The 21667-nt window shown below is 45.2% G+C and overlaps 1 protein-coding gene across 1 annotated transcript in view; it reads right to left on the bottom strand.

The window, feature by feature from the left end:
* PINX1 (PIN2 (TERF1) interacting telomerase inhibitor 1) overlaps positions 1-13088 on the bottom strand; it is a 58034-nt gene extending 44946 nt beyond the window's left edge. Inside the window, exons 1-5 of the mRNA XM_084284110.1 lie at positions 13062-13088; positions 9003-9112; positions 6547-6639; positions 5760-5838; positions 2136-2228 (exon numbers count right to left, since the gene is read on the bottom strand). Of these exons, the coding sequence (XP_084140236.1) occupies positions 2136-2228; positions 5760-5838; positions 6547-6639; positions 9003-9112; positions 13062-13080 (394 nt within the window). The 5' untranslated portion in view covers positions 13081-13088. The remainder of the gene's footprint in view (positions 1-2135; positions 2229-5759; positions 5839-6546; positions 6640-9002; positions 9113-13061) is intronic.
* Positions 13089-21667: the final 8579 nt, after the last annotated feature.

Below are 21667 nucleotides of genomic sequence, written 5' to 3'. Positions count from 1 at the left end.
GTGTGGGTGGGGATGCAACTATAGCCTGTGTCCCTGTATGTCCACAGGGAAACAACTTGTTTTTCCCCCATCTGACACTGTAATTGGCGTAGCAAGATGAGGGAACCAGCCTGTTCTACCTACTCTAAAGGGGAAGAGGAGGTGTAATCTCCTGCAAACAAGAAAAGTTCAAAGAGAAAATGCACATCTTGGGACTCTCATGAGAATTCCCCGTCTCTGACAGAGTTAGGGACTTACATCTCCTCCACGTAGTAAAAATATAAAAATCTTTACTTAGTGGGTGCTTTTCTTTGGTACGTGAAACGGCTTCTGAAAAGCAAAACCTCCACCTCTGCAACACACTGGATTATCCCAGCATAAAAACAATTTCAAGGGCAAAGCGAAGAGTTTCAGTAGGACTTCAGTAGAGAGGACAGAAAGGGTGTGATGTGATACTCTGAGATGCCAGCAAATGTTTGGCCAAGCTCACAGCGCAGAAGCCTTTATATTCAGTTGTCCGCTGCTTGTCTCAGAGAATTCTTTGAGGAAAAAAAAGTCAGAAGAAGTTGAAGAAACAAAAATGAGTCCAGACAGGCCAACTGACAGCACCCAGGAGTCTGCTTGGCTCTCACCATACTGCATTTGATAGTCAGACTCCAAAATCACTGACCTCAGAACAACATCTGACTATTCCACCTGTTCCTTTTTCTCAGGATCTTGGACTGCCTACAGAGGGTAAGGAGACGTCACCACAGAGCTTTTTACACCACTGTCAATGTCATATTGATATAAATTTCCCAGATTCAAGTGCGAGGGCCAAGACTATGAGTGGTGCCTGTGTTCCTCCAGCAGTGAGGCTACAAAACAGCATCAGAAACGGAAGCTGCGTTTTCTATCGCTGGTGCTCCCTTCTCCTGCTTTTGTGCGAGCTTGTCTTGTTTAGTCTGAAAGGAAGCAGGATCGGACTTCAACAACAAGGGCCACAACAACATGAGCCTTTTTCAAATAACTTTTCCTCTTTCCCTGAAAAGGAGGAATTTCCCTGGTTTAAACCGCAGAGGGTACAGTCCAAGAGGGGCCTGCCTTACAGAAGCACTGCAGCCAAACAAATAAGGGATATTGCTAAGACAAAAGCCTTACTCTGTGTTTTTAATGCCTAAGAGATGCATTCCACCCCCCCCTCTATTTAGCAAAAAGTTAAAAACAAATAAAAATAAATCCTCTTTGCTACTACCTCAAGTAGGCCATGGTCTCTGTACTTGAAGTCCTGAACCACTTTAATTGTTTAATGTCATTAAGTGGCAGGGTCATGTTAACACACTTGACTTCTAGGTTGAATTACTTCATCAAAAGACCCAACCCCCAATATCAGAATTTGGCTTCCATTCAGAAGCCAATTACCTCTGTTTCAGCAGAAGCATTTGTTATCCAAAAACATTACCCCGAGCTTTAAGTTTAATACATTAACCAGCAGTGGAAATCAATCCCATCCCTCTACTGAGCCACAGATTCACACCCACCATGTGCACAGGGGTGCGTGGAAAGAGAACATTACCAAGAGAGAAACAGAGCGAGGGATTAACAATGGCCAAGAGCAGAAAGCAGGTTTGGCTGAAATAATGCCATCACACTCCAGAAAAGAAGTTGAGTAACTCCACAAGTTCCTGATATGGATTTTCTGGCCACCCATCGCTGTCCGAATTGACCCAATAAAGTATCTGGTAGATGTAAGAGGGCTTTCCTCTTCCTGCATCATTTAATCTGATCGCTTATCTTATCCACATGATCTCTTGGCAGGGTTACTGGAGATTTCAGAGGATAGTGCAGTCCAGATAACAGTTACTTGGCCATCATCTTTGTCAACCTCTCCAGCCCTTTTCCCACTCATATCGCTGAGAATATTCATTGTTCTTTAGTCAGCTGATGGTTCCTACAGGCAGGAATTAATTTATTCAATGATAACAGCCCAAAGCCGTCCAGAATTGTCCAAAATAAAGAGAAATAGTGTATTATAGCCTTAAGCAGGTTGCTGCAGGGGGGATTTCTAAATCAAGATTCTACTTGTCATATATAGACTACAGAAAGTAACAGATCACCTTGATGTATGCTTTACTAATCTTGGCTACAGCTTATGAACCAGAAACAATTCCTCTTACCTTTTGCAAACTTCATATAATGGACACGTTTCCTGGAGGATTTGGATTTTTCCTCGAGACTAAACGTCGTCTTCTGATTAGTCACTGAGGACTCTAAAAAATAAAAAGGCAGGTTCCAATCTTGTTAGAGAAAGGCTAACAACCAAATTCAAACATCACTGTGTTTAACTTTCTCTTTCAAAACCAAGTTGTAACAGCATAGCACTGAAGGAAGCATGGTAATTTTCTTCTGAGACATGTTACTGCATGACTTTTTTTTTGCCACATCCCCTTCCCTTCCCATCTCCAATCTAGTGTAATTTGAAAAGGCAGATACGAGCACTGCAGGTCAAAGGCAAAGTCTAATTTAACACATTTTTCTACAGTAAGAAGCTGGATTGGTTGTGCCATTTGTTACAAAATATTTCCAGTGCTAGTGTCTGACAAAGCCGTAAGAAACGGTACAAAATAAAATACTGAATCTGAATGGATAGAAAGGGAGAGAAAAAAAATAAAAACATCACACCAGGCAAGTTTTCCAACTCTAACACTTCTTAAAGTGCCCCTATATGGCCACAGTCTGATATCTTTGTGTAAGGAAATTAAACAGGCTGACCTTTTTCTTCCCTGAGGCCAGCTAGAAGTGCCACATCTACATTATTTAGTTCTTCTAACTTTCAGTTGAAGGGCTACTTCTGAGCTACCCACTGGGAATGGTCTCTGGAGTTGGTTAAGGCCCACTTTCATTCAGGACTTGTTTGAGAGACTTAGCTTGTGCAGGTCAGAAGCACGTGAGGGATTATTAAACTATTTAACAGTACAGATAGCAAGTTTCTGTGCCATGGCAGGTTACTTTACTGGTTCAGACACACTCTTTGCACCCACAGAGCCCGTTAATTTACAAGAAATTCTCTGGAGGAGGTAACCTGCAGTCCAGTAAGAACTACTTTATCGTCCTGTCCCAAAGAGAAGTACTCACTACAGGATTCTGTGCTTCATAACTATACGAAAGGCTACTTAGGGTGAGATTGTTTTTTTTTCCTGCCAGTGGCAACTGGTATAGGTAGGGAAATCAACCCATACCCAAGTTGAGTCACCTTTTTCATACAATCCCACCCCTGACAGCTGTGCAGACCAAGCTTTTCTGGCACTGGAATTACAGCACTTCGCCAAGAGTGCCACCTGATGATAGTCATTGACCTAAAAAAGAGATCTACAGCCTGCAGCGGGAGAGTTTACTACCAGAAAGCAGCCTCAGATCTACTCCTGATGTTGCACATAAAACTTAATGAGAAAAGGACTAGAAAATCCAGTTTTAGATTTTGCAGTCCAGTTGAAAATCCAAATTAGAAGGGTCTATGGGGAAAGCAAGCATGACAATTAAAATACCCTGACCAAAGGTGCAGCACTCTGAGCCTGCTCTCCTATCCGCCTGTACTGAACTTCACATAGGAAAGGATCTCTGCGAGGCTTCCTCCTGCACCTCATTCTTACAGCGAAAGGGGCAGCAGCACCGCCTTGTGCCTTCAAGAAGGAATTTCACCGAGCTTAGAAACACGCTGGCAATGGCAACATACAAGTTGGTACATCTGTCTGTCTTCTGCTGTGTCTAAAAGCAATTCAGTCATAAATAAGTTGGGGCATTTCTAGAGCCAATCTGATATAGATAAATATTCCAAAGCACGTGACAGGCACGGTCAGAGTGTTTTACCCCATTTTGTAGATGGGAAAGGGACACAGTCCTCATCACTCAGCATCCCAGCAAAAAAGCCAAGAATCAAAAACTCCTCACCAGGTGCTCAGCTAGAAAAATAAGAGAAGAAAGCTAAATCTGTCTAGATTAAGGGTATTTGAATGTTGGCATACAAACCGACACAGGGCCCTTCCTTCCCAATCTCTAATTGCAATCCAGCTCTGGCAACTACGCCAGTTATTTAAGAACAATGAAGGTTTTCAGCTGACTTTTAATGCAATTTGAAACTGGATGATGGCCAACAATGTAACATTTGATCCTGCAGCACAGCTGCAGGCGGAATTATCTGGATGAGTTTTGCCAGCTTAAGACAACTGCCAAAGAAACAAGTTTCAGAGCAATGCTTACAGTCTGCAAATCACCCAAGGTGATTCCGACTGGGGCTTTTCAACTTGCAGCCGACTTTTTGTGCTCAGTGACTGAAATCTCTTGTCCAAGCTGCTAAAAAGACCAAGGAAAAATGACTGAGTCAAACAGGGAGAAATATGGTTTTATGGGACCGCTTTGTACCAGTACGGATGACCTACAGGATAGAGCACAGCTTTAGGAACAAGACAGCCTTGCTCAATGAACCTGCCTCTGTGCTGACTCATTGTGTCCTTGGGCAAATCATTTCAGCTCTCTCCTCATCAGTTTGCAGGTTTCCCACCAATTACACCTAAATGATCTTCTCATGGCTCAAGTTGGAACTTGGGTAGGATTTAGATATAGAGGTAGACAGGAACTTTTGGAATTTCCCTACAAGACGCTCTTCTACCTCTTGAGGACTTTCACTACAGCAGCTAGCAGCACTGTGTGGCCGCAGATCACAATCAGGGCTCCAATGCGCCAGAATAATTTACACAGGAATTAAAATACCTGTTTTTAAAGCACTGGGTTCAGAATTTTAATCCCAGTTCTCTAGGATTAGAAAACAAGTTTGAGACTTCATTTTAGCTGATCTTCCTCCTCCTCTTTGTACCTTTCCTCTTCCTGAAAATCTTCTGAGCACAAATGTTAAGAATAAATTAAGAGTGGCTAAAATCATTAAGCTGGCAATTCTGACACCAGCAGCACGTGGACAAGTTGTTCTGCCCAAACAGAAGCCCTTGGCTTAACGACACTCCACAGGGTTGTTTAGATGTACGACCAGAGTTTGAGATGTATCAGTCCAAAGGAGAGATGGTAAACCAGCTGAAATTCTTTCTGCAAGCTCACACCTGCCAGCCCAGCATGAGTTCATTTCTACAAACCAAGGTCAAACTGCACGACACCTTTCAAAACCAATAAACTTTATAAATAGCCCCTTCGGGAGAGCTGTGTAGTTACCCCACTTGTGTGCTCTACGTCAGGGCTACAAAAATCACATTATACTACACTCAAAACAAAGATGCATAACTCCGAGTCAAAAGCTGAGAAGCAGCTCTTTGAGGACAGGAAAAGTAGGTATTTAAGAAACCACCAGAGCATGGAAACCAGATGTGATAGTTAATAAGAAAAATGAAGGCAAATGCACTGCAATGGTGAACGCCTGTGTTTTGAGCTTTCATACTGGCTCTGGATGCTTTATAAAGAAAAAAGCACGGCTGTTGTACATCCCAGCAAAAGGTCCCCTGTGTCTTGGATAAAACTCCCAAATTCAGAATTGTGATGTTTGGTTTCTCCAGTAAAAAGCCTTTAACAGAGATTAAACTGATCCACTGAGATCTACACATCCAGGCAAACTTGAGCACAGTCATGGATGGCAACATCCTTCAGCTCTCAGTGATTTGGGGGGAGAAAGAAAAGAAGCTGTTGTACTCAGCAAGGATACTATGAGCAGCCCAAAGGTAGGGCCTCAGCTAGCCTTGTAAGACAGAGAATGGAAACTCTGCTCAGCTTCCAGCATCTGATTGAGCAGTGCATGAACCTACCTGTTTCACCCTGTCCGTGGCAATCGTTCAGTTCAGCCAGAAGCTGGTTGAAGTCATCCTGATGAGCAATCCAGTTGTCCTGTAAATATCACCCAGGTGAATACGAGGCAACAGTTTTCAGCCCTAACAGAGGTTTTGCTAAAACAGGTTTTAAACTCTGCTCTCCAAGAAGCAACTTAATTGCGGATACTCAATCCTTCTTGGTGGGAGGGACCAACAAAGCACCACAGGTGGCAATACTAACAACAGCATACTACAATCCGAGGTGCAGAACTGATAAGGATTGTGTTTGTAAGCCTTTAAACAATACTGAGCTGCTGTTGGCTCTGCACGTCCAAGTCTGCGTAAGATGTTTTCGAAAGTAGGCAGAAAATACTAGTGTGATTTTCCAGCAACGGAGTTATTTAAGTTGTTGATTCTAGGACAAGTATCTTTAGAAGCACGTTCAGTTCCCCCTGTGTACCTGAACTGCAGTCAGGGAGGTGACTGTATCAGGATGAGGGGCAGAAAGCATAAAGCTAAGCAGGGAATAAGCAAATATTTTAGTGCTTCAGAAGCAAAAACTCTCTGAACAGCCTAAGAATTCACTGTAACCTTTCCAAGCAGGTACTTACTTCCAAAATACTTAACAGAGCATAACTACGCTCCAGCTCAACAGTTTCTGAAGGCATATTCACAAAGGTACGTGCTACCACCAGGTGTGATAACAGATTTCACTGAAGTCCCGTTACAAAGATGATGCATTAGCTGAAAAGGGAGCCACATCTTACCTGGGTCTAGCACTCACCTCGTGATTGATGGATGCTCCTAAACCCAGCATGTTGTTTTTCACGTGAACCTTGATGTGCTCTGTGTTTCCTTGTTCCTGAGCACCAAGACCCTAATGAGGATTTAAGGGTAAAAGAGGAGTAAGGATTTTCCAGCAGTGACTAAGCAACTCGAGCCGTTGTACTGGAAGACATTTTGCAATGAAATACAGCAAGAAACCACAAGTTACCATTTGCTTGCCTGCAACTGAATTCATTCACAGGCATTAGCGCACACACGAGATATTAAGTATTTTTAATTTACTACTTAAGCCTCCAGCAAAATACCACAAACACTAAAATAACAACAACGTTAAATAGTCGGGTGATTAATCAGAAAGCCACCTGACATTCCTAGGCAAGTCCAAAGTGTTTACAATTTTCAAACAAGACACTACATACGAAGAACATGCCTCTTACCAAAACCACCTCCCTCATGGCAAAGGCAGCTGCGTAAATGCTGAGAGAGATGCCACACGGAGCTTACAAAGCAGAACGGATTTATATTAGAGGGGGTGAGAGGAGGTGGAGGGATCTGACTGGAGCTAGCAGGTCATTAAGAATTTTTTCCATCTCCTTCACACTCATGATTTGGTGAAGATAGTGGGGCAAACAGATGGTGGGTTTGTCTATCCTAAAAAAAACAGAAGCATTCAAATCTGGGAAGACATCTTTAGCCCCTGTGTTATCTTAATTGCACAACCAGGGAGAAAAGAAACATCTGGAATTGAGTATTACTCCTGATATCTACCTGCTTTTCCACCCCACCAGTAACAAATCACCGTAATAAATATGTATAAATACATATCTATAAAATAAATATAATAAATATGTACGCATGGGTGTTGTGGAGTAGTGGAAAGAAGCCCCGTGGACAGAGCCTGTGCATATCCAGTAGGTGAGGCAAAGATCATTCCTGAACACGGCTGCTCCTCTCACAAATCCAGTAGAGGTTTTTGATCAGTGAGGTGGCAAAATTTACCTTGAAAACTTCAGCTAACCAAAAAGTATGGAAACAAGCAGGACATCCTGCCATGACCTAATTCCAGCACAACCAGTAACGGGACTAGTGTAAGCAGCTTAATTTCAGAGCACAGATGGGCTGTTGCCCATTATCTTGACCAAGCTATGCTTCCATTTGTCTGAGTTTGTAGCAGAACGGGGATATAAATCCCTCTAGTACAGCTATAATTGTTGTAGAGAAAGATCTAGTAGCGCACACAGGAAACTTACTGTGAAGATGACGAGCGGGAACCCTGAGAAAAAATTAAAGCACCACGAGAGCCTTCCTTCCACACCCTCACACGAAGTGTTTGTAACAGCAAAGCATTATCCACGTCCAGAGGAGCTGCTAGCAGCCTGAAATACCATCAGCACTTTTCTCTACTCTGGTTTATGTACCTCTTTTTGGTCTCACACTTACAAAACAGCCGTGCACACAACTTTACATAACAAGACAGTTTCCAGTCTCACGCTTTTAACAGTTTGGTCTAAAGCCCAGCGAAACCAACCCCACTTCTTTGACTTCAGCAGCCCCTGAATCAGGGATCGCTGATTATTGTCGGTGAAATTAAAGACCAAAGACAGATTTCTGTGTGCTGATCAATCCAAGGGTAGGCTTATTTTTTACACTAAGTTGTAACACGTGCGCAGAATTAAGAACAGGCCTAATTTTGTTAATTTAAAAGGAAACAGAGGAGATCTAGGAGAAAAACTAAACATATATCACAGGGTTGCATGTGTTTGTTTCATTAACCATGCTGATGTGCAGGCCCAAATCTCAGCTTTGCTGAGGCTCCTTTGTGGAAGTTAAACTGCTTTCAAGTGGGAACAGAAATGTCTGCAGCTGTCTGCACTGACCTAGAGATTATCCTTAGCACCAGCAACCTGTCACCCCACCGCACAGGTACATGCTGGAGTTGGGGAGGAATGCAACTCCCATAACGCTGCAGTTTGGCCATTCAGGGACCAGATCAGAAGGAACCTTTAAAAACGGGTGAAAGATTAAACTCCAGGTCTTGGAGTTTCTTTCAACTGCACAAACAGCCAGGGAGAGAAGCGTGAGCATGAAAGCAACTGAAAACCTTCTCTAAATACCACCTGATTTAATGATCTAGTTCCTGCTCTGACTTGTGGACATCACCTTGTCAAAGAGAGGGTAGAAAAATGGGAAAGCAAGATAGGAACAAGCTTGCAAGTACCTTTGTAAGAAATTATAGAAATCTAATGTTGCTAAGAGTGCAGAGAATTTGAGCAAACTTAAAGGAATAAATCAAACAAAAAGATCATGGCTGTTTTAAACGCTGGGACAAGGAATCCCCCAGCAGTCTTATGCCCACAACTCTACACCCTGATATTTTTTTGGTAAAAATAGTTTTAAATTCAGGAATAAATGAGACAAAAACCTTCATCCAGACAGCTCTCCTTTAGACCATACCTTTCCTTTGGACCAGCCCATCTTCTCCAGCATCTTCTGTCCAAATTTATTTTCATCTTTACTCCAGGCGCTGTTTCGTGGATCCACAGACCACTTCTGCCTTCTGCGGGCTAGAGCAGAAAGGAAAAAATTCAGACAGGCTCTATTTACATTTCCACGGTATGCCAAGTATTTTATCAAGTCAAGAAAAGTCCTTCATTTAACAGATCACTTTTTTGGGGGCTTAACCCTATTAAATGTGATATTGAAAAAATATAATCCTATGAAAACTTTTAGTCCAAAGAACACCCAAGTAAAACAGCCACGAAGTTGTGATCCCTAAGGACGGGCTGCAATCCAGCGAAGGTGTTGAGGATTACAATTTAAGTGCAGGGGCTTAAATCCCATCTTTATTCCAACTTTTTTTTTACAGCTGGCTTCAACATAAAATGTACGGGGGATGAGACTTCAGTGCTGGCTTTCCCAGCACTGGCCAAACGGCCACTGGCCATCCTTCCTCTTACCCAGGAGTTTGAAGATTTGCTTTCATAATGAAAACCAAGTCAAAAATCAAACGTAAGTGACCAGGGGAGCTGAACTGCACAATGCAAACCAGAGGGATTTCAGCTCTTGGATCTGCTGCAAAACGGCTTGTTTGGAAACTAAGAAGTCACCGGATGTGACTGCAGGTGTCAGAGATCCAAGGGAGACCCGGGGCTCTTTTGTCCTACGTAAAGCACTACAGAAACCACAGTCCCCCAGGCCCACATGCGTGAGTTTGTCTCCATCAGCAGGAACAGCTTCTTTGAAAGCGAGGAAGAAAAGTTAGCGCCGCGAAGCAGCCCCTGTAAGCGCGCACCTAAACACACGCAGGAAGAGAACCTAAATAAACAAGACAAAGAATGGGAGACAGGAAGATTACAAACTTCATTAACCGCCATGGGAAACAGAGGATCAAAACTGACTGCTTAACCCAAGGCCACGGAGAGTCAGCGAGGAGCCAAGTCCACCGAGGCGCTTTCATAATCAGGAAGTCATCTCCCCCGAAAACGCAATGCTTCGAATTTGGGACAGAGGGAGAGAATCTTACGGGCACGTTCAGTTCATTTTCTGACTGATCTCTGTTCTTTTTTAAAAGAACTAACACCGTCAGAGCACAGGATGCTGGTTGGTTTTTAAATGTGTTTTTGAACCTTCGAAGCTCAAACAAAGTGCCCCACAAAAAAGTCATAAAAGCCCCAACAGTCCAAAAAGAGATTTTACGGTATGTAAAATGACTTAGTGCTGCGACAGGAATCCTAAAACACTCATTGAGTTCCCTTCTCTACACCAAAACAACAATCTCTTTCCACCAGGCAGCAACATCCCCTACAAATCCCGTCTGCTGCTACCAGAAGCTGGAAAAATGCCACCGTGGACTGTGATTTTAGACAGATCCCAGCAAATTCAGGTTCCCCTCCTGAATTCCTTAAGGATCTGGGACATTTAGCATGTTTTGCCTTCCTCCTTCACCCAAGATGCACACAACCTCTAAGGACTCAAGTTTCCAGGAGTTTATGGGGCAGAATGACTTTTAAACTAAGGTATCAAGCTGGCAGCAAAAACCAAGTCCTTCAAAAACTGGGAACATCTTTGCTGCTGCTGTCAGTGAAATATTAAGGGCAGAGAGGGCAACACAAAGGCCACTAAAAAGAAGCAATTTGGAAGAGAATATAATGCTGCCCGTGCCTTTTTTTTAGACCCAGCTCTAACAGCGTACTGTCAGATACTTTCAGCATCCTCACCCTCTGTTACGCTGTCCAGTTTCCCAGGTAATGGCTTTGCAAATCCCAAGGACTGAAATTCACCGCAATTCTTGCTGTTGTAAAGCCCCTGTGTGTATTTTAAGGATTTGTCTACACGGCAGAGGTAATCCGTGTCGAATGAACAGGGGAGTTTAAATTAACTTCCAAACCGAATTGTTTGATCTAGCTCAACTAATCCACTTTAAAAGCTGACTTCTTGTAATTCTCCCGAGTGCCTCCCCGCACAGAAGCCCTCAGATGTTTTACTTCCAGGAGGACCCCGCTAACAAAACCCAAGGGCACCTCCTATGGAGATTTCTCACATTGAAACATCACGAGGCCTTCCTTTTCCCAGCAGCTTCACCCCAAGTATTTCAAATCTCTTAATTACCATTAAGAATTACTCTTCTGCCAGGTTAACGCACTCCTTTTCATACACGGCAAGCCATCCGTATACTTTCAAGAAGTATAAATCACATCAGAAATGTCCGTTCACCAATTTTTAAAGAGCAAGGAACCAAGCTGCTGTCTTCTACCTAAAATAAAAACAGCTCGGAAGGCAACACTGATGTCCTGGGCTGCTCTCATGAGAAACTGTAAAGCAATTCTGGGTGAGCAGCACCATCCAGTGGAGAAATGGGTCATTTCTTTAGGTAGTTCAGATACTCTGTGGAAAAAGATCAGTTCCTAAACCCTTCTACCAGGGCTAAGCCACTGCTGGGTGCCCCCAGCTGGTGTTAACGCAGGAAATAACGAACGGGGGAAGTTTCTCCAATGAGCAGGAAAAAAAGATACAGCCCACAGAAGGGATTTAATTTTTAATCCAAGCCACAAAACACATCAGCACACACTTTTAATTTTCCAAACTGACAACACTAAGCTAATTAATCACAGCTTATTAAAAATCCAAGTCAAAAGCAAGCAAGAACCAAAAGCTGACTTGTCTGCCACTTTGGCAGTGGCTACATTTTTTAAGTTCAAACTACTCGATAACAGAACAATCGATTCTATCCATTCCCAGTTTAGCTCACGGCACCACAGAGGCTACACAGACCTCTCAAAATCGCCTACTTCAACCCCCTGCTCAAGCAGGCAGCCTCAGATCACGTCCAGGTAGGGTTTCAGCACCTCAGTCTTCAGCACTTTCTGTGTCTGCCCACCTGGGAACTCCTGGTGTTTCAGTTTGTGCCCACCGCTTCTTGTCCTGCCACTGGGACCACCGAGAAGTTATTTCAAGGCCCTGCAATGCGTTGCTGCAGTAAAACCAATCAACTCGACTCTCTTTTAGGATGAAAATTAATAACAACAGCTGAACTTAGTCCAGCACTGGAAACAAAATGTATGTCTGTATAATCTGGCTTCACAACTGTAACTTCAGCTGAAGGTGAGGAACAAAAACCCCTCAAAAGTGGGGTTTCAGCAACTGGACTTGGTTTTTGCAGCAACTGATTTCAGAATTTGCTACGTACAGAAGCTACCTTAACACAGCATTACATTACTGAAATGGGAGCGTCCAAATAAAATTCTGAAGAATGGCACCAACAGAGCTCACATTTAAAATAATCTATAAATTACCTATTACAGTTTATTTTCAACAACTCACACCTGTATTTTCCAGTGGGAAACAGATTTTTTTAATTAGGCACTATACTGAAATCCATCTTTCCCACAGTCAACCAAATTTATTAGACCTCGTGCTCTCACATTAACGGTGTCCTGACACCACGAAGCTTACTTGAACCACGTCAGGACACTAATAATCATCATACGTGAGCCCTGCCCCATAGAAGCCTGCAGCTGAAAGTTTATTGTTTTCACTTGCATGTGGTTTCAGTTTGCTAGGAAAGCCTACTTTGCAGAGATGCTCCTTGAGCTTAGAAACGAAGAGAGCAACAATTAGCAGCTTCTGAAAAATAAACTCTTGGGGCTGCTGGGCCTGGAGCAGAGGAGGCTCCGGGGGAGCTCCCCCATGGCCGTCAGTACCCGCAGGGAGGTGCGGAGAGGCCGGAGCCGGGCTCTGCTCAGCGGTGCCCAGGGCCAGGCCCAGAGGCCCCGGGCCCAGCCTGGAGCCCCGGCGGCTCCCCCTGCCCCTCAGGCAGCACTGCTGGGCCCAGGGGTGCCGGAGCCCTGGCACAGGCTGCCCCGAGAGGGCTACCACTGAGGGGAACCCATGCCCAGAGGCCCCTCAGACACCCACAAAGGGGCACAGCGGGGACTGAGGAGCCCCAGCAGCGGCCGCCCCCGCCCTATGAGGGCCCCCCTCAGCCTCCCGCCGCCCGCCCGGAGCCGCACTCACGCTCCGCCAGCATCGCCATCTTGAGGGCCTCTTTCTCGCTCCCGCCGCGGGGCCTTCAGAGCTTTCGGGCAGCGAGCGGGGCATCCCCAAAAAACGCCTGATGGACAAGCCAAAATTTAGCCGAGCGCAGGCGTCTCCACATGATAAATTTAATTTTTAAAACTTAGAAAATCTTAAAAAACTATTAAATTAATTTATAATCCCTCTACAGGCTATTTTTCCGCGTTTTCTGTCGGGTATTGGGCAGGCGTTTGCTGAGACAGCCGCATAATTCGGAGGGAGGGGAAGGGGCGGGAACGGCGGCTGCCGCCTCAGGGAGCCCCTCAGGGGGCGCCGCCGCCATTTTGTGCCCCCCCCCCACTGACAGCGCCCGGCGCTGTGCGGGGCCCGTGAGGGGCTGTGGGGAGCGAGGTGCGGGGCTGTCCCCGCGGTGAATAAAGAGCTCCAAACCTCTCCGTGCTGTGTCCGTGTCTGTGTAGTGGGCGGGAAGAGGGGGGCGAAGTGGTGGAGTCCCCGTCCCTGGGGGTGTTCAAGGAGAGGTTGGACGCGGGGCTTGGGGACAGGGTTCAGTGGTGACATTGGTGGCAGGGGGTGGTTGGGGCAGGTGATCTTGGAGGGATTTTCAATTTAATGATGCCTTGTGCACCCCTCTTTGCCCATCTACTTGTAATAAAGCTGAATTTGACGTGAATGTGTCACAAACAGTTCTTAATGCACCCAGAGGTGCCTGACAGTAGTGACTTGATGCCTGCTCAGGCAAGCCACGCATTTATTCTCCTTTTCTAAGTATCCTAGGGTATTTAAAGATACTGTGATTAAGCCAAATCTTCTGTGCTACAATATAAGCTCAGTGCTGCTTGTCTTACTTTCGATGTGGAAGAAAAAACAAACAAAACCAAAAAAAAACAAAACAACGAAAAAAAAAACACTCTTAAACAAACTTTCAGTATTTGAAGACTGAGCACGTACCTTGCCTGATCTTTACTTGCTGAACCACATCACCCTTTTTTAGCAATCTTTTCTTGCAGGTCGTGTTTTAGTCCTCTGGTCATTCGTGTTTTCTGGGTTTTAGCCACTTTTTGGATGTTTCTTGTCTTCTTTGAAGCATAGCCAAAAGAAGGACATGGCGAAGCTACCAAATTCTTCAATTCATCAGGGCTGTGCAACATAAGGGGTTATCTTCTGTGTTCATGCAGGGGATTAATCTTGTATTTCGTCCTTACTGAATCGATACTTAAAGACTGTGTTTCCATCTTGTTGTGTTCTGAATTGCAGGCGTGTTCCTGAGTGTCCCTGGTATCTCTTTCTCAGCTTGGAGTCACCTGCAAGTGTCATAAATTTACTCTGTAATTGAAGTTGGGTCATTAATGAGAGTATTGAGTCCTACCAGGCTCAATAGTCCTAGCAGACTGCCCTCAACTCTCTTCCCTTTGGATGACGACTGGATTACAGCTCCCCCAGTTCAGCTTTTCAAATTTGTTTGCTTTATCATTTAGACTGCATTTCCCTATTTTACTTGTGAGAACATTGTGCAAAACAGTTTCCGAAGATCTTAAGGACAAAGAAAATAAGAATGATAATTGTATTTTCTTCTGTCTGTTAGACCATTCTTCTGTCAGTCAGCAGTCAGGATGATATGATAGAGCTTGTTCTTGACAAATCTATAAACTTACAGAGAGCTCGTTGATTTTTTTTTCCCCAATAGTTTGTATTCAGTTTTTATTAAATTAATTGCTCGGACTGCCCCAGTTCCTCCTTTAAAACAGGGCATTAAGTTAGTCCTTTCATACCCTTCTAAGCCTATACCTAGCCTTCAGAAATTCTCACAGCACATGCTCTCACCAGCCTATTTTTTCCATTTCTCAAAGTAATTTCCAGTCATGCTCATCAGGCTCGACTGACCGGAAAACAAATACTTTCCAGTCCTTCATTACCTGGGACAGAGATCTTTTGCATCTCATGTTAATGACGTTAGCCACTTGATTGCATCTAATCCATTTAGTGAGACTGAGTGAAGAATCACCCTCATTTCCTCTTTGCTGTGTAGTGGATCAGACCTGCCTTTGGTCTTTCTCTTATGCCTGCTGCATTAAAGTTACGCAGCTGCTGGTTATATCTCGATCAGTGCCTTGACTTTCTTCGTTTTGTCTCTTATGCTCATATATATATATATATATACTTTGAATAAGTTGGCCTTAAATCTTGTGTCCTGGTTTACAGGTGGGTATTACATACTGATGAGCTTATTAGCATTAGGTTAAGGAATAACTGTCTTTAATTCATAAACCAGGCTCCTGAGAGTCTGGCTGGTCATTTTGAGCTTACTGGGGCCTATCCAAAATCTATTAATTCTATTTAACTCCTCTATTGTCCCGCCTTAGGAAGAAGAACCATCGTCTGCACCTGGAAATAACCAGGTTTGTAGCAGCTGTCATGGTTTGGGTTGAAATAGTTAATTTTCTTCGTAGGTGCTTGTATGAAGCAGTGTTTTGGATTTTTGATGAAAACGGTGGTGATAACACGCTGATGAGTTTATTTGTTGCAGAGCAGTGCTTACACAGAGCCAAGGACTGTTCAGACCCTTGTGCTGTCCTGCCAGAAAGGAGGCTGGGGACGCACCAGGAGCTGGGAGGGGACACAGCCAGGACAAGTGACCCAAACTGACCAAAGGGATGTCCCATACCATATGGCATCATGCTCAGCAACAAAAACTGGGGTATTGGAGGAGGAAGGGGGGATGTTCAGAGTGATGGTGGTTGTCTTCCCAAGTAACCATTACAACGTGTGATGAGCCCTGCTTTGCTGGGAGTGCCTGAACACCTGCCTGCCGATGGGAAGCAGTGAGTGGATTCCTTGTTTTGCTTTACTTGTGTGAGTGGCTTTTTCTTTACCTGGCAAACTGTACTTATCACAACCTATAAGTTCTTATGCTTTTACATTTCCAGTTCTCTCCCCCATCCCACCTGGGGAGAATGAGTGAGTGGCTGTGTGCTACTTCACTGCCTGCCAGGTTAAACCACAGTAGGAACTTTCAAGATTTTTTCACTTAAAGTTTTCCACCAGGAGGAAATCTTTAAATATCAGAATCAACTGTGGAGACCCTTTTTTCCTGTCCTCACAGATTTCATATACACCAGAGGTCTGTTTGGACAGTCTAGAACAGGATCCACCTCACCTCTCTTAACTGGATACTTAAACAAAAGGGGCATTTGTAAGTCCATGGGCCCTGATGGGATGCACACATGAGTGCTGAAAGAGATGGCAGGTGTAATTTCGTGGCCACCCTCTCTATAATTTTTTGGTCCATTTGTGGCAACTGGGAGACATGCTCAAAGGAGGAAAGCAATGTCAATCCTATCTTCAAGAAGGGCAAAAAGGAGGAGCTGAGGAACTACAAGGTCGGTCAGCTTCACCTCAATCCCTCAGAAGGTGCTGGAACATCTCATCCTGGAAACCATTTCTAGGCTCAGGAAGGAGAAGAAAATCGTCAGGAGTAGTCAGCATGGATTCAGCGAAGGGGAGCGATGGGAAGTGGCAACACTTCTATAATGAAATCCCCAGGAGGGGAGCGGTGGGGGTCCTGGGGGGAACTGAGGTGAATGTGAGCCAGCGATGGGCCCTTGGGCAAAAAGGGGGGGGTCTTTTTCTAACCCTAACCATGCTGTGATTCTGTGTGATTCTGTACAAAACACTTCTGAAAGCTGAATTCCTGGTGCCCATCTGTCTTCCAACACAGAGGGAATTTAGATACCCAGCTGATTTTCTGGGTAGCACAAGCTGAATCTCACTAACGCTGCTCTTTTCCTAATTTATTGTCACCACCACTTATGATTCTGCTAGTTCTCAAAAGTTATCTCCCACCTAGTTATCTGCCTTCTGGTGCTCCCAGGTCATCCCCAGGATCCTTCACGTTCATCACCACTCAGGATACTTTCACCAGTGGCCACTCTTCGATTATCATCTGGATCTGAGGCAGGTGATGTAGCCTCACCTCCATCAACCTTCTACCTGATTTTCCTGACCAAAGTATTCCTCTTCACAGTAATGGCCACTTCTATGGATCATCCCTCCTGTTAAAGCAATTAAGTTCTTGTGTCATCCATGTATTTAGTGATCAAACCTAACATCTACTTGTACGAGCTGTTTCACACCAGCCAAATCGTGCTGCTTCCATTTTTCAGTCTGAAGAGACGTAATTCTCCTAGCTTTTAGAACTATTACACCAGAAAACTGCTGTAATATTTGATCGCCCCAGTAGATAGCAGCATTACACACATCTGAGTGAGCTTCACAGTGCTCTGAAGGCATCACTTACGGTGGAAGACTGGAATTAATTCCTGTCAAAGGATGCCTTGAGGTTGAGGTTTGTTGCTTGTTTGTTTTTAAAACAATATTTAACTGCATCAGAGCACTGCTGCTTCCAGAACTGCCTGCTTATTCCCCTGCTTGCAAAGAATCACAGCTGAACGAGACCATACCTGCTTTGGTTATTGCTGCCTGTATTTAAATTGCAGTAGGCTCAAGGTCAACGTCCAGGTTGTTCTGCACAGAAGTAGACGAAGGTAACACAAATTAGTAGCTTAAGGTTCTGATCCTAAAAACATTTAAGCACATGGACAAGAACAGGGGCAGTGGAATTAGGCAGTACACACCGAAAGGGAAGATCTCATTTAGAGGCAATTACTGTATTTCACTGTATTACTGTATGAACTGAGTGAAAGCTGACCTCACAGAAAAGGAAAATATATGTAAGTATATATGTTTTCTTCCAAGAGGAAGCACAGCTGATACGGGTGATTATAGCCCTCTGTAATATATGAATATCCTGAAATTCTATTTTCAGTGTGCCTGGAGTGGTTGAAGTGTAGCTCTTCTCTGAAAAAGCAATAAATATGCCTGGCGGGCATTACGTTCACAGCTCTCCAGTGATTCCTCCCAAGGGCCTGACTTGAAAAGAGGTGTTTCCCAACAGCCAGCCCTGCACGGATCATTTTGGGCTCAGAGATTTGAGCAGGATATTTCCCCCCTGGCACATCCGTATTGATCGCACGGTGGCTGCAGCCTGCGCCGTGCTGTCAGCATCAGCTCCCAAGTCCCCACGGGCTTCGGGGAGTTCCTTTGATGCCACTCTCAGGTTGAAGTGTCTGGGTCTTAGGGAGAGATCCAGCTGGGATGAACAGAGCCAACAATGCCGAGAAAAATTGAATGAGCAGATAAATGGAGGCAGGTTGCGAGCACATCTGAGCCTGGCTCGTGCCTTGATGGTCCCGTTCCATCTAGAAGAGACCCTTGGAAGGAAGGAGGGGGGACATTTCCCAGCTAATGACCAGTTTTGTGCCCCACATAATGGCACAGAAAGGCAGCCACGACCACCCTGATGCCACAGAGCTCTACTCCAGTGTAGAGGACACCAGGGTGGAGTCCACAAACATGTTATAACCCCCCTGGAGTTGATGTGGGGGGAACAGGCACATGCAGGTGGGGTTTGGGTCCCCTAACTCTAGATGCCTGCAAGAGACAGCTAGACCTGAATGCATTGTTGTGTGTCCAAATGGAGAAGAACCAGCGCAAGTCAAAACATCCTTTTATTTTTAATTTATTTTATTTTTATTTTTACGCCCTATTCAAATGCCCCATCAAAAAGGGAGACGTGGGGAGGGAGAGGAGAGACAGGCAGGAAAATAAAAAAGAAAAAAAAATAAAAGAGAGAGAAGTGGCCAAAAAAAAAAAAAAAAAAGAGGGGGGAGAAAAAGCAAATAAAGAAATAGGATGTGAATCCTGGCTGTGCAACAGGTCATTTGTGAGGCAAATCAGCCTCTGTTGTGTGATAATGGCCTCAGGGCAGGCTGGAAATGCTTATTGAGCGAGTCCTGGGAGAGGTGTGATGGAAGCACTGGGGACAAGGACTGCCTGGAGACCTTAAAACGAAAAGACAGGTTTGATTTAGGACGATGATTGGAGCGAACACGCGGATTAGAGGTGAGCTCTGGTAGGAAGCTGTATTAGCGGGGAGGAGAAGCCGCCCAGCGAGCGCCAGGCAGGGAGCGAGAGATTAACAACGTCTGACCCGCGGAGCAAAAGATGTCAGAGCGAGTGCCTGCAGCCAGGAGATGAGGGGTTCAAAGAGCAGCCACTGGGGCAGGCGAGGAGCAGGAACAAGCTCGGGGCGAGGGGGTGATGCTGCTGGAAACGCCGCCAGCGAAGAAGAGCTCGGCAGCGGTTTGCAGTGCTGGCGAGGGAACAGAGGAGGGAGCGTGGGCAAAGGAGGCAGCAGGCAGAAATCCTGATATTTTCCTTTCTGTTCCATGAGCTCAGCGTGGTTTTATAATTATTGGCGTTGCTGTTATTTCGTCAAGATGGATTGTATGGGATGTGAGACCGTAGTGGTGTTGTAGGCAGTCTGTAACCCAAAGAAAGGAGGGTAGGGAGCAGGTGAAAGAAAAGCAATGGCAATAAACCCCTAAGAACTGGTGTCAGGGGATCAAAGGATCTGTATCTTCCTTGTTTTAGTCTTTCCCCAAATCCTGAGCAAATATTCAGTGCAATTTTACGATACAGATTCAAGGATAGGAAGAGAGGGCTGATGTGTCCACTTGGAGGTCCGTAACTTGGGTACAGATCAGCCCGAAAATCTTGAGAAATGTCACAAAACAGCCTTTGAATCACTAATCCTTCCTGTGGGAGAAGGAGGACCACGGGATGATGGGTGAGTTACCTCGACTCCATCCCCTGGGAAAACACTGCAGCTCTTACACAAACAGTTCAATATTTGGCCACTGGAGGACAACGGAGTGATGAAGAACCACCTACACAGCTTGCTGGGAACAATTCGCATCAAACCAACCTCGTATTTGCCTCTGAACCAGGAATCTGGCCTTGGTGACTCAGGTAACAAGGTTCTTCACCTACCCAAGAGCCACAGATGCATGGCCCACACCTCAGCACCGAGGGCATGGGGAATCTGGGGAGCCATCCACAGAGGGAAGGCGACTGGCTCCACGGTGGAATGGGTCTGGGCTGAAAATCCAGACATGTGGCAGGGTCCCAAGGTGACACGGAGGTATCAGATCCTGGCAGGTGACATCTTCCCACAACCAAGGACTTGGATAACCCAGCAGCCTCCACATCAGACCCAGCTTGCAGTCGATCACGCAACAAAACTCCCAGATGGGATTTGCTCTTGGCCTTTCTGCAGACTATCTGCAACTCAAAGCACCCCAGGTTGAGTACTTCTTGGGGAAAAAAAATAAATGAAAAGGTCTTAAAAAAGACTTTCAGCACCATCCCACGTGCAGACTTACGTTCCAGACAGCATCCCCATAGCACAGGAGCACAACGTGTCTAGTCGGTTCTTTGTGAGCAAGCTGCTGTGGGACAGACCATCTGCTGATGTACCACGCACAGAAGGGCTGCACACAGTGTGGAAGGCAGGATCAAAATTCAACTGATCGCTTTAGAGTGGAGGAATAGCCTGAAAAAAGATGAGGTAGCAAGCGGGAGGATATGGCCGAAGCCTGGGAAGTATCACAGGCATGGAGACACGGGGAGGGAAACGAAGGAGGAAGGAGGAGGGGTAATGGGTAATTAATGAAATGAGGACCTGCAGAAAAATGCTGGTTCTTGGTTCTTTCTGGACCACGTTATCTGTGGCAAAAGGGGATGATTGCTCCTCTTAGGGATGGAGAAGCCATAGCAGCAGCACCGTGCCTGTGTCTGGCCACAGTAAATTAGGGATGAACTGAAGGTGGGGCACAAGGAGGTGGTTAAAGAAGGGAGTCTGAGGCAGAGCTTGGAGGAGCTGGGCTTGTTTGGTCTAGAAGTGAAATGCTTGCAGGAGCTCCAGTGCAGGCAAAGGAGCTGGGGTGGCTTCCAGAGGCTCCCCCAGTTCCCACATCTCCCTGTCTATCACTTCGTGAATTCATTTAGGAAGCTCCCTCAGAGCCCATCTTTCCTCAGGTCTGATGCAGTGTCTTAGCCACAAAACCAACCCTAGGCTATTTGCTCTTCTGCAAAGTGCAGTTTCCTCTGCAAATTAAAGCGTCCCATTTAAAACACTCCCTTGCTTTGCTCAAAATGAGATCGTAAAGGAAAAAATAAAAGGATTTCCCACACGATGCTCGTTCAGATTTCAACAGGAGCTCCTTTCCTTCATCGCTGGGGTCGTTGTGCTCATTTTTTGAGAAGCAGCAAATTTCGTTTGCACAAGACATTTGCTTCCAGCCACGTTCAAGTGTTCTTTGCCATGCACATGAGATGAGAAGCAAATAATATTTTTATAGAGGTGAGAATTGCTCCTCTGGTCAGGAAGGGAGGAAAGGACCAGGTGAGGAGCACTGAAGCAGTGCCAGTGGCTCAGTTCAGCACGATCCAAACAAAATATCCAAAATGGAACTGCTGAAATAAAAAGATAAATGTCTCCTGCCCCAGATATCAAATACGTTTAGGCATTCACAAATGGTTGCAAGGAAAGTTCATCGCTTTCCGTGAGGAGGAGGAAATGCCAGACCCAGTAGAGCATGTTTGACATATTACTCATGAGGAACTGTATGCCGAGGGAGGCCTAGTCAAAATCCAGTAGCAGAAAAGAGGGGTCAGCAGTAGAAAAA

This window comes from Netta rufina, assembly GCF_964035555.1.
Source record: "Netta rufina genome assembly, chromosome: 3".
NCBI lineage: Eukaryota > Metazoa > Chordata > Aves > Anseriformes > Anatidae > Netta > Netta rufina.
Note: the sequence above shows the minus strand (reverse complement) of the source record. Positions and strands in the feature narration are given on the sequence as shown.